The sequence below is a fragment of the Pempheris klunzingeri genome, chromosome 20 (assembly GCF_042242105.1).
Source record: "Pempheris klunzingeri isolate RE-2024b chromosome 20, fPemKlu1.hap1, whole genome shotgun sequence".
NCBI lineage: Eukaryota > Metazoa > Chordata > Actinopteri > Acropomatiformes > Pempheridae > Pempheris > Pempheris klunzingeri.
Genome location: NC_092031.1, coordinates 12,961,754 through 12,973,369, shown reverse-complemented (window position 1 = coordinate 12,973,369; position 11,616 = coordinate 12,961,754). Strand labels below are relative to the sequence as shown.

The following is an 11,616-nucleotide window of genomic DNA, read 5'->3' as shown; positions in this document are numbered from 1 at the left end:
TCATCTGAAAATAAACAGAAGAGAAAAAAATCTAAAACAAAACATGAATAATTGAACTTTTATCATCTGAAAATCAAAATCTCACCAACTGCTTTTGTACCTCACTTCTGAGTATTTCACATGCTTAACTTCACGCAAAGACACCAGGAAGATGAGCGAATCAAGAGCAGTTTGAACCATAGATGTCTTTACAGAGGGAGGCATACTTATGCAGTTTTACAGTGGATTCACATTTACAGTGCTGCAAATAGACTTGTGGTTGTGGATTCAAGCAGAAAATGCTGTAGCACCATCTGGTGGCCAGCTAGCATCAAAATACAGACTGTAGTCATATATAAAAACCTGTTTTTATATATTTTTAATTAGTGTTAAATAATGCAAAAACACTGGAAAGTCATTTGAAGTAAACACACCCAGGTCAAGTCACTCGCACAAAAACCATAACCACTCATTCTCATTTATTCTGAGTTTGTGCACTTCTTCTTTTGCTATTGTTTACTCATGCCTCTTGAAAAACAAATCGAGTTAGAAAAGTGCTCCTCTTACATTTCTGGTCCTCTCAGTGCGAGAATAATCCCAAAAGAATTTGAGGGATCTATTGCATAGGGCCTTTTCCAACAATAAATCCCAAAGTGCAGATCAATAAGAGCCTCTCTCTGCACTAATGCACGCTGATCAGCATCAGTCCTGAGACTGTACACCCCGGATCGTTTATAGAGGTGTCGGTTTACCAGTGGAAGCCGTGGCTGGTGCCATACTAGAAGATGATGGTTATCGTAAATGAGCAACACAATCACTGGGTTTTCCTTTGCTCTCCAGACCTGAGAGTCCCTGAAGGATGATGCTGTCTGATACAGTTTCTCTTTCTGGCATGAATCAAATCAATCCTGACCTCTAAAGTAAGTAAGCTCACAGTGTTTGATGAATGTCAACCCTGCCTTATTTGTAGATTCTTCTTATAATTACATATTCTGTCTTACGGTGTACAGTTACAACGTCTCATTTCTCTGTATGAGTCCACTTTTTCAAAACTCTCCACACACATTTGAGTCTGAGTGAGAAAACAGTTTATGACATTTGAAGGATGTGGTCACTGAATGCCAAGCGATGAAAAGTGACCCACAGTTCAGTCCACAGTCCCCCCTGCTGTGCTGACGGTGTGAAGAGCTTTATAAAAGTGAGCTTCTATGGAGAAATGTGCCTCAACAAATTTTTCAAAACACCAAAGTGAACAAACGAGAACACGTGTGTATGCTCTTGAACGCACCCCGGACGGACTCCGTTTCCCATAATGCATCGATGAGGGACAGCGGAAAAAAAAAAAAAGCAAGCGTCCAAAGTACGAATAGTTCCAACTGAGAAAAGCAGCTAATGGCTGAGGGTTAGATGCAAAAGGCGCCTCGTCAGACTGAGAGAAGTGCTTCGTGTTCAAAGGCGGACGGTTCTTCTTCCTGCAGAAGGAGCTCGTGTGTTTCAGCAGGTAAGAAGACAGCAGCTAAATCACTGCTGAACTTCACTGCTCAGTCCTGACAGATTCACCACCAGCTGCAGACAGCAGCACAGGACTTTAGATCATGTTTACAGGAGTAGAACAATAACTAAGAGACACTTCCCAGAGGAGGCCGCAGGGTGATGGAGCTCAGGTTGGCTCTCAGTGTGTCTGAATGAGGGTCTGCCTCACTGCTGGTACTGCAGTTTTCTGTCTGAGTGATTGAGAAAAGTGTCTGAGCTGATGTGTTTCACTCACCTGTAAAATGAGTGAGTTACACACATCTGTCACAGCTGGTTTACATCACTTCTGGGGAGTTGCTGCCACTGTAACTGTGATTTACTGCAAACATTTTTAATGTGACTTTAAACCGTGACAGCGTGTGCACACAAATACTTCACAGTGATAGTGAAAATGGGAACTGGAGTGGTAAGAAAAAAAAAATCACAATTTGAAAACACTATCTTGTGGTTGGATTTAAATGATCTGACAATCCTGATGAAAAACATCATCAACAACATCATTAGGTTTGCCAAACTGCTGCAGAGGGCTATTGTATTGTAAGTTGTCGCTGCACTGCTGCGTTTGCATATAATATATTCAATATATGCAATATATAATATTGCAGTGCTATTATGACGATCCCAGTGTGATTGCATCTATGTGACATGCATTATTTTATCAGCATGGCAGAGCCACAGAGAAAAGAAGTGCCGTTGCCTGAAGATGTTGGTGCAGATGAGTGCTTGACTTCATATACTCACATCTACAGTCCAGATTTATTAAAGTAAGCATGAAAACATACTTTTAAATGTATTTCCCACTGCCTGGTGGGATCATATTGCCTGTCTGCATGCACACAGCAAATGCACACATGCAAAGTAAATGCTGTTTGCCTGTCAGTGCGTGAAGTGAGCTTTGAGGGTTTTCGCTTTATTTTTCAGAGATCAGGTTGCTTTTATCACCGGCGGTGGATCTGGCATTGGACTCAGGATAGCTGAAATCTTCATGAGGTGAGAGGATATCCTGTTTGCTTCTGCATAACATGTCCAGATTTTGCAGAAATATCAATTTTTAATCAAAATTTAATTCTAGCATTGGACAGTGCTGGAGCATGTACATATAAGAATAAATGTGTAGCGTGTAGAGTCAATGCTCTTTAAACATTATGTCATAACTTTTACTCAAACTGTAAAATCAGTGGGTGTGACAGTGCGAAGGTGGACTTTAAACCTTGTGGTTGTGTTATCTGACCGCAGACTTTCATCGTTTTGCTTGTGTGACAAAGTTGAAATAGTTCAATAATTTACTCATGTGGCAGAAGTCATTTGTCTTTTATCAAAATAAGCAGACTGCCTTGTAACTGTATCTGTTGGTCCATGCCTGTCCCTCATTTATGACCTCGCATTGCCACCCTCTGTCCTACCTGTTTCATCATCAGCTACTCCCTCTGTCTCCTTATCAGCCGTATTTATGCAAGCCTTACACATTCACATTCTAATCAAGACAATGCAGCCCGTGCTCTTTGGTGTTCTTCTATCGTCTTCTTTCCCCATTATTATATTTTTTACTTTTCTTTCAGGCACGGCTGTGACACAGTGATTGCAAGCAGGAACTTGGACAAGCTCAAAGAGGTTACTCCTCTTGCATAATTTCCACAGTCCTAAATTATATATCTTGCACCCTAACTAAATGTTAATGTGATTGTGTGGCTCCCTAGGCAGCTAAAAAGCTGTCTGCAGCGACAGGACGCCGCTGTCTCCCTTTGTGTATAGACGTGAGGCAGCCCGAGAGCATCGCAACCGCTGTGGATGAGACGCTGAAAGAACTGGGGCGCGTAGACATCCTTATTAACAGTACGTGACCTCTTAAAAACAAGCCTGAAATGTGTTTTTGTACCAATGATCGCTGGGTTTGTGGTGGGCGCTGTGCTGCACAGTTTACAGCCCTTAAGTTGTCTGTCATCCTGCCAACACAAGTGCAGATAAGTGCAGATTTTTCAAGCCGTCTGTTGGTGAATAAGTGAAAACAAAGGTGAAGTGTGAGAGGTTTTGGTTTAATCATCAACTTCTCTGATGTCTAATCTATCTTTATCCTCTATCTTTGCACCCTCGTCCTCTCTACAAACTGTTACATCACAAGAAGATTATTACTGTATCACCGTGTTAAAGCTGTTTGTAACTTTAATGAAGCATTTTAAAACCCTAAATGGGATGTAAAGCTGTGTGTGATGATTTTGCCTTTAGTTATAATCACGGTGCTGTTTTTCTGACAGATGCTGCTGGAAATTTCCTCTGCCCGGCTTCCTCGCTCTCCTTCAATGCCTTCAAGACAGTAATGGAGATCGACACAATGGGCACATTTAACACAAGCAAGGTGGTTTACGAGAAGTGGTTCCAGGTACAATACATTTTCTGTCTGTGTGACACAGTATTTCTTAGTTCCAAGTTCAGGAGCTATAAGTAAGTTGCTTATAACCTCATAGGGCAACCTCAAAGGATGATTATACAGTATCTGCAGGAACATAATTGGGTTATTGATCAAGAACTTTCAACGATATTCACTCGGTGCAGTTCACCGTGGCCACCAAAGGAGGACAGTAAAGATCACAAATTACTGAATGCCTTGTCATCTCTGAAATGGTGTTCAAACTGCTGTCTCTGTCTGCTGAAGCTGATTTGAGTATTTACATAATATTTGCTTCGATGTGTGTGTGCAGAATAATGGTGGCAACATAGTCAACATCTCTGCAACACTCGGATACAAGGGGCAGGGCCTCCAGGTGCATGCTGGCTCTGCTAAGGCTGCAAATGGTGAGAGCTTTTTTTTTTTTTTTTTTTTTATGCAATGATATCAAAATGAAAATCTAATGACTCACTGTTGCCTCTCCTGTCTCTAGATGCCATGACTAAGCACCTGGCTGTGGAGTGGGGGCCCAGTGGGGTGAGAGTCAATACAGTGGCTCCAGGCCCAATCTCTGGCACAGAGGGCTTCCGCAGACTGGGTAGGGATTTAACACATTACTGACAAACTGGCTAATTTATGGGTTATACATTTAAAAAGCACTCCTCCGAAAGCCATAAAATCATTTTTAAATGAATGAAATTGCTTCACTAGTCAGAATTTTGTCTCGAACTGTTGACTTCTTTAGTACGAAGGCATGTAATAAATGAGATAATGTACAGTGAGGATGATTCAACACCCCACCGCCTCTTGTCAGGGTCCTGCATCACCCCATCGGGGTCCGTTTTGCAGTGATGAGCTGTGTTATTGATCTCCTGAATGAACATCATTGGGGAGAGATATCAGAAATTACTAACAGAGTAGAGACGGCGCGCTGATGCACACAAAAGAAAATTACAGCAGTTTTAATTACACATACTCACATACTGTACAAGTACAGCAGTGATTCCCTGGTAAACCATGTGTCCTCCTGCAGTTATCAGCAGTTATCTGGAAGGTTCAACTAATTAACATAAACAAATAGAACAAAACAGAAATAAAAAATAATAATAATCTATATTTTTAGTAAATACAGCTAGCTTCCAATCAACCTGAATGAATTATAACATATTAACACTAATGTGAAAGCAAGTAAACAAGCAGGCCAAGAAGAGAAAGAAAACCAAATGAATAAAGTTTCAATTGTTTAAAGTAATAAATAGTTAAAATACTTAGCTTAAAGTGATGTACAGTTTAAATGTTAGCTAAAAGTAATGAATAGATAGTTGAAACGTTTGTCCGCCACTCAAAGTGGAAGTCGTACAAATTCAAACTTGACCAAAGCAACCTAAACATGAACAATTCAAATGTGTGAAAAAATAACTATTACAATAAACACTTTTATATAGTGTTAAACAGCACGCAGTTATAATCTATATTATATAAGAACGTATTCGGAACATGGCGGATGGTGCCGGTGAACTGTAGCAGACAGGACTGTGTTGGGAACCACTCATGTACAGCATCACAGTGTAAAGAAGGGTGTCTGAGCATTTTTTTCTTCCTTTAATCCCTCAGGTGGTCCCCGTGGGGAGGCTGCTGGTGCCTTCAAATCCATTCCTTTGCAGCGAGCGGGCAACAAGACAGAGATGGCCCACTGCACTCTTTTCCTGGCCAGCCGAGCCTCCTCCTATGTGACTGGAGCCATCCTGGTGGCGGACGGCGGTTCGTGGCTGACCTCAGCCAACGACGTCTCCATGCTGTTGGGTATAGCCTCCTCTAAATCCGCTAAACTCTGAACAGTGGCTCTCCTGTCCTCCTCCTGACGCAGGTGTGTAGGAGGAGGTGCAGCTTGAGGTCCATGTGGAGACACAGTGTGACTGAGGATGCGTGCTGTGAATTGTATCGTCTCTGATTTAACATGTAAAGAGACCGTTAAAATGAAGACATTAGAACCCACATTAATCCACTTGTCTCTCTTGTTTACTTTCAGGTTATTGGTCATCTGAAAAGAAAAGAGACAAGTGAATGCTGCAAACCAACTGATATGCTACATGTACAGCATTTGTCCTGTATCTCACCAACGTTTGCCTTAAGGGTGTGTTGCTATTGGCTGGAGGGGTTGAACACTAACTTACTGCACTTAGCTACAGTATAGTATGTGTTAACAGTCATAGTAATGGAACAAATTATATAACAATTCAGGGACTTTTTTGCCCATTACAGTGCTGTGTATTGTTAGCATGCATTTCATGTACAGTCATGTTTATCACACGCCATTTAATGTGATTTTTTTTTTTTAATACCTCTCATTTGATTAAACCATGTAGAATCACACTTAATGGTGACTACCGTTTGCACTTACTATTGCAAGTCATTTTTTTTTTAATGCTAATATACAAACAGCTGTCTCATTTCTTGCCCTCTGGTCTTATGTTTTCTGCGTACATTTTCCTTTGTCACTGAAGCTTGGATCGTACCCGTATGAAGGAGCCGACTGTTTTTGATGCAAGTCAGATTGACTCCATTAGTGGTTTCCGGTCTAGGGGTGTGGGGCCCCACATCTGAGGGGTCACAACTTGATTGAAGAAGAAGAAGAAATAAACACAATAAAACACCACAGGTAACCAGAAATGTTTGATTTTTCTGACTTTTCTCCATTTCATGTAGCATATTGGATACTTTCAGTAACTTAATATCTTATAAATGAAACTATTTTAGGAGATTTTTCAACTTGTGCACACTAGGGTGTCACAGGTAGATCACATTTAGTTTTTTGAAGGTTGGGATCCAGTGGATTAGATGACTAAAAGAAGAAAATCTGCACCGCTGCTGGTCAGATGGGGGAGCCAAAACATCACAGTTGCAACCTTTTAACAAGGACTATTTTCTCCAAATAATAAACCACCTCTGTCCACTGGAGTCCTCAACTATGTTATATTGGTTGACATGACATTGTGTTAACTGCTGAGACAAACATCTGCCCAGATGCTGAAGTGTCACAGACACCCCATGCTCACTGTGAAGGGGTGCCCACTTTAAAAAACTGAGTGCAGGGCAGTGATTTGAATATTAGGATTGTTTTTGTGGTGTAGGACCCAAATGATGGTTGCCTTAAAGCCAATGATACTGCGGGGTATTTTGTACGCTTGCGTGAAACGTCAGTGGCGTGTGTGTGTGTATGCGGCTGGAGGAGGAGGAGGAGGAGGAGGAGGATGGGACGCTGCTGATGCTGATGCGAGAGCTTCTCGCTGTCTGTGATCAACCTCGGTGGACTCGCCGCCAAACGATGGAGCTTTTTGGCCTTTTATTATCGCCTTTTTCGTTTCATTACGGACTCCGGCGAGGGACGCAGTGACAGATTTGCTGTTTGAGAGGAGAATAACAGCAGCATTTAAGGGGGACAGGACGGGGTGGTCTCGTCAGCCGTCTGGCCTGTCTTTGGACTGACACAGGTGGATTGCCGCTGGAAAACGGCATCGAAACGAAGGCAAAATCCTGGACTATCTCTAAGGAGACATTTTCCGTGGTCACCTCTTAAACCGAGGAATATTTAACGTGTCATTTTGTGTGATTTAATTGTTGGGGGGCTAGTAGCTGAGGCTGTTTTGCGCGTTAGCTAGCTAATAGGCTAATTTCGCTAGCTAGTCAGTTACGTTAGCAGCTTCCGCGGCCAATGGCACGACAGAAGTGGGATGCTCGAAGGAGGAGTTAGCTTTACTTACGAGCACAAACTCACTGGGAGATTTGACAGTCGTTATATTTAGTAAACCGCCTCCTAATGAGAGGTTTAACATCATACCAAGAGGTTTATGTAAAGGTTTGGCTTTCCTCGCTGCGCTGTCGGCTCCTCTGCAAATTAGCTTGCGATGGATAAGGTTAGATAATCGGCTAAGAAAGCTAATGTTGACAAACACCGGTGACCTAACACGTTAATTTGCTTTCTTTTAAACTGACTCACCAGCAGAGATGTCGTCACCTCTGTCGCTACTGTCGGTTCATTTCTGGGACTTTGTTTCGGTGATCTGGCAGCTTTCAGGCCGAGGTGAAGCATGTTGACGTTGGATGTGCTGAAGCTGAAACATTTGGTATGAACCAGGAGTGGACCTGCCATGACACAGAGGGACATAGTGAGTCAAAACACAGCTACATCAGCGCGATATTCAGCTCGGCTAAGAGATAAATATGAATTTTGAATTTAGGTAACATTGCTGTTGAGATGTGGATGGCAACCACTTGAGTCAAACACAGCAAATACAGTTTGTTAATCTGCAGCAGGACTGACTGATTGTTTCTTAACCTGCCTCTCCTCCTTAAACTACCCCTACAAGGCTGTCTTCTTCAGTTATTTATACTGTGTCAATACCTGCCAGTGTGTTTTTTAAATGTCACAGGAAGACAATGTTTGTAGGAATTCCACACATTCATTTCAATCTTTATGTGAAGGTGTAAGTGCCATTTAAAAACATGGCCTTGATATTAAAAAACTGGATCTTTACCACGGCAGTGAGATAAGGCGTAACCAGCTTTCTCAAGTTTGCAAAGTGGAACAGCCAATATAAATGGAGCCGACAGTTGTGTCTGGCCCTCTGGGGCACACGCAGTGGGAATCTGAACAGCCATTTCCTCTTGGATTTCACACACTGGATTCAGACAATGGAGGTGTGCTCTGTCCGGACAAAAGTGGCCAGACAGGTTTGGATTTCAGACACAGTGACCGGGATGAAACACCCAATCAAGGCGAAGAGGAAAATATTTTCCAGGATAAGCCAGTAGAGTTGGACAACCTTATAAATATCTCTAACTTTTCTTTGCAGTTTGAGGGAGATCAGTCCTCTATTTCCCAAGCTTCTCTCCATAGTACTCATATAGAGGAATTGTTCCTCACAGAAAAAACTGAGGGGCCTGATGAAATAAGTGACTGCACATTGTCATGGCTATTTTCTCCCAAAATCACTGATGTGGTTGGGACGAACTCTGCCTGTGACGAACTGAGTCTGACACAGGGGGACCCTCTTGAGAGCTCAGATACCCTCAGTTGTCAGGCTGAGCTAATAAGCCTCAGTGTACCGGTCTCTCCAACGAAGATTTCTGAGACCAACACAGGGGATCCATTTTTGTTGGTGGATCTCTTCTCAGATGAACACTCTAGTCTCCCCACAGAGTCCTCAGGTGCGTTGAACCCACAGGGTGTCAGTGAGGAGCTGGTAGACCTGTCGGAGGAGGAGCAGGTCGGTCTCCCTCCCTCACAGAGTAGGGAGTCTTTGTCACCTGAAACCGGTGACAAAGGTTTATTCCCTGATCAAGTGACTGGTGTGCTAGTGACCTGTAGCGCTACCTTGCAAGGTTCACCAGAGAACTGCCTCCCGTATAACCACATCAGCACGCCACTGGAGTGTTGTGACGGATCTGTGCCTTTGTTGGATTTAGAGGTTCCAGATTGTGACAGCAGTCTGAGCCTGTGCCCTGCCAGTCCTCCCTCTGCTATCTGTACAGGTTCGCCATTAGATTTATCAACAGAGGAGTCGGAGGTGGAACATGCAGGAGCTGCTGTTATCAGAAATCTGACTTTAGAGCAACAAGGTGAGAATGACTCAGGTGTGCTGGGTTTGTCAGCTGAACCCTCATCAGTGACGGTGCCTCCAGCTGATGATGGCTGCATACAGGGTGATTTCTCTAGTGAGATTTACTCTGTGGAAAATGAATCTAAGGATTTGATGGAAGATAACATTTGTTCTGAAGCCAAAAATCAGGGGAATGAGGCAATGGCTTTGGATCTGTGCTTGACTGCTGACGAGGTCCATGATGAGGAAACTTGGGACTTGAAACCACAGGAGGCTGCACAGAATGGAAGTGCTCCTGATCCGTCAGCCGAACAGAGGGAAGAGGAGCGGTTGACAGATAGTAACCAGCACGAAGGATCAGATTGTCACAAAGTGGCGTCTTTTGATTTTTCAGTTCAGGACTTACACACTTCTTCTGCTGAGGCTGGATGGACTAGTGAGCCAACTGTGGAGACGATTTCCCTCTCCAAGATGGTGGTAGATGACTCGCTGCCAGTGGTCTCAGATGTGAATACGAGGGAGGAAGATGTCTCCCCACTAAAAGCTGTGTTCGATGCTTTAGACCAAGATGGAGATGGTTTTGTTCGCATTGAGGAGTTTATGGAGTTTGCTGCAGCCTATGGGGCCGATCAGGTGAGATGCCTTCTGTGTTGAATTTGTTGTTTTGAGCTCATAGCTACTGGGTAATGCATGCTGAGTGAAGTTCTGTGTAAACCATGTAAAGCTCCATATACTTAAATGATTTATTATTCATTTTCTACTCAGCTTCCTGCAAAAGCATGCTTAATTCAATCAACTGAAATCCATCTGGCTGATGTCCCTTTTCTATCAATATTTCAAGTTGTTTAGCATCTAAATCAATTTGAAATTTAGTTTTGTTAGAGTCAAAGTGAGTTAATGAGGCAAATGTAGTCATTTGGACCTAGAGATCATATAGAAATGAGTATTATGCTATTGGTACTATATAGTGCTATTGGTATATAGTGTGTACAGAAGTAACATGACCCTGGTGTGCTTCCTGCAAGCTCTCAACATTCAGTATAATAGATTTGGCTAATACCACAGCATATTATTAAAACCATGCCTGGATTAGTTTGTCATCTATATTTGGTGAGTGTTCAAGAGCCTGGATTTGGGTTATCATCCTGATAAGTCAGTCAAGCATATTGGCTGTAATGAATTTGGTCAGGCCCAGCACTCAAATGCCAAATGACAGACACCCATCTTCTCATTTGCATAGCCTGTGGTTTGGAATGATGCCTGATGCAAGTCACTCCACCCATGACCCTCACCCGTTTGTTGCATATGGCCCTTCACACCAGGCGTTCCACATTTTGTGAAAAGCTTCCACTGTTACTTGCAAGTCAAGAGATGCAGAACAATTCAACGTACTAAATTAGACTGTGTCACATAATGACTAAAATTGATTAAATTCTTATTGATGGTCTGACTTGGTGAATCAGCATTTCTCTGTGTAAGCAGTAGAAGCAAAGAGAGCCTGTTTTCTCCTCATCAGTCCATCAGACTTTGTTGCTGCTTTTTCCTTGTGTCAAGGTATTGACTAAACTGTATTACCAAGGCCATTTCAGCCAGGCAGGTGTCATCTTAAACCGAAAGTTAAATTCAGAGTTTAAAAACAGGTCTTGCACGTTACACTTTCTTTTCCTGTCAGACGTGCTTGTCTGTATGCCTGTCTAAATGTTTACAGGAATCAGACTGAGCCTCATCGAGTGATCTCACCATTTGTAAATGAAAGGCTGGTTGCAAAAGATGATGTGACCTAACTGGTAACAGACATTAGTGAAAACTGTCAAGTGTGCCTGTGATCTTTTTCAGCTTATTTATTGATCTCTATTTCCTCATGAAGCAATAAGAATAACCTAGTGTCACTTGCAGCATTTATAATCCATTTAAAAATGCAGCCCTTGTTGTTTTCAATTGTTGATTTAGATATAGGGTTGATTCATCATAGGGATGACATCATCAATCAATTCAGAAGACATTAACAAGCATAAATTAAACTCTTTTTGATGAACTTTGAACAAGTCCTTTGGGTGAAGATGGGTACTTGTTTGTACTCCACACACAGAGTGTGATGCCTGCTCACTAATGCTTTTTAAT

General features: G+C 42.4%; 2 protein-coding genes across 3 annotated transcripts in view; both read left to right on the top strand.

The window, feature by feature from the left end:
* The first annotated feature begins 2,171 nt into the window (after positions 1-2,171).
* decr2 (2,4-dienoyl CoA reductase 2, peroxisomal) lies at positions 2,172-6,547 on the top strand. Of its 2 annotated transcripts, none has more exons than XM_070851881.1 (9): positions 2,172-2,276; positions 2,434-2,502; positions 3,072-3,123; positions 3,210-3,345; positions 3,765-3,889; positions 4,209-4,302; positions 4,389-4,493; positions 5,510-5,698; positions 5,925-6,547. In XM_070851881.1, the coding sequence occupies exons 1-9, from the start codon at positions 2,176-2,178 to the stop codon at positions 5,957-5,959; spliced, it is 906 nt and encodes a 301-aa protein (XP_070707982.1). In that variant the 5' UTR covers positions 2,172-2,175; the 3' UTR covers positions 5,960-6,547. The 2 variants fall into 2 exon arrangements, with proteins under 2 accessions (XP_070707982.1, XP_070707983.1); XM_070851882.1 differs by having other exon boundaries at positions 5,510-5,762.
* A 1,834-nt stretch (positions 6,548-8,381) lies between these two features.
* rab11fip3 (RAB11 family interacting protein 3 (class II)) overlaps positions 8,382-11,616 on the top strand; it is a 28,267-nt gene continuing 25,032 nt past the window's right edge. The window contains exon 1 of the mRNA XM_070851736.1: positions 8,382-10,128. Coding sequence (XP_070707837.1) covers positions 8,494-10,128 — 1,635 coding nt within the window. The 5' untranslated portion in view covers positions 8,382-8,493. The remainder of the gene's footprint in view (positions 10,129-11,616) is intronic.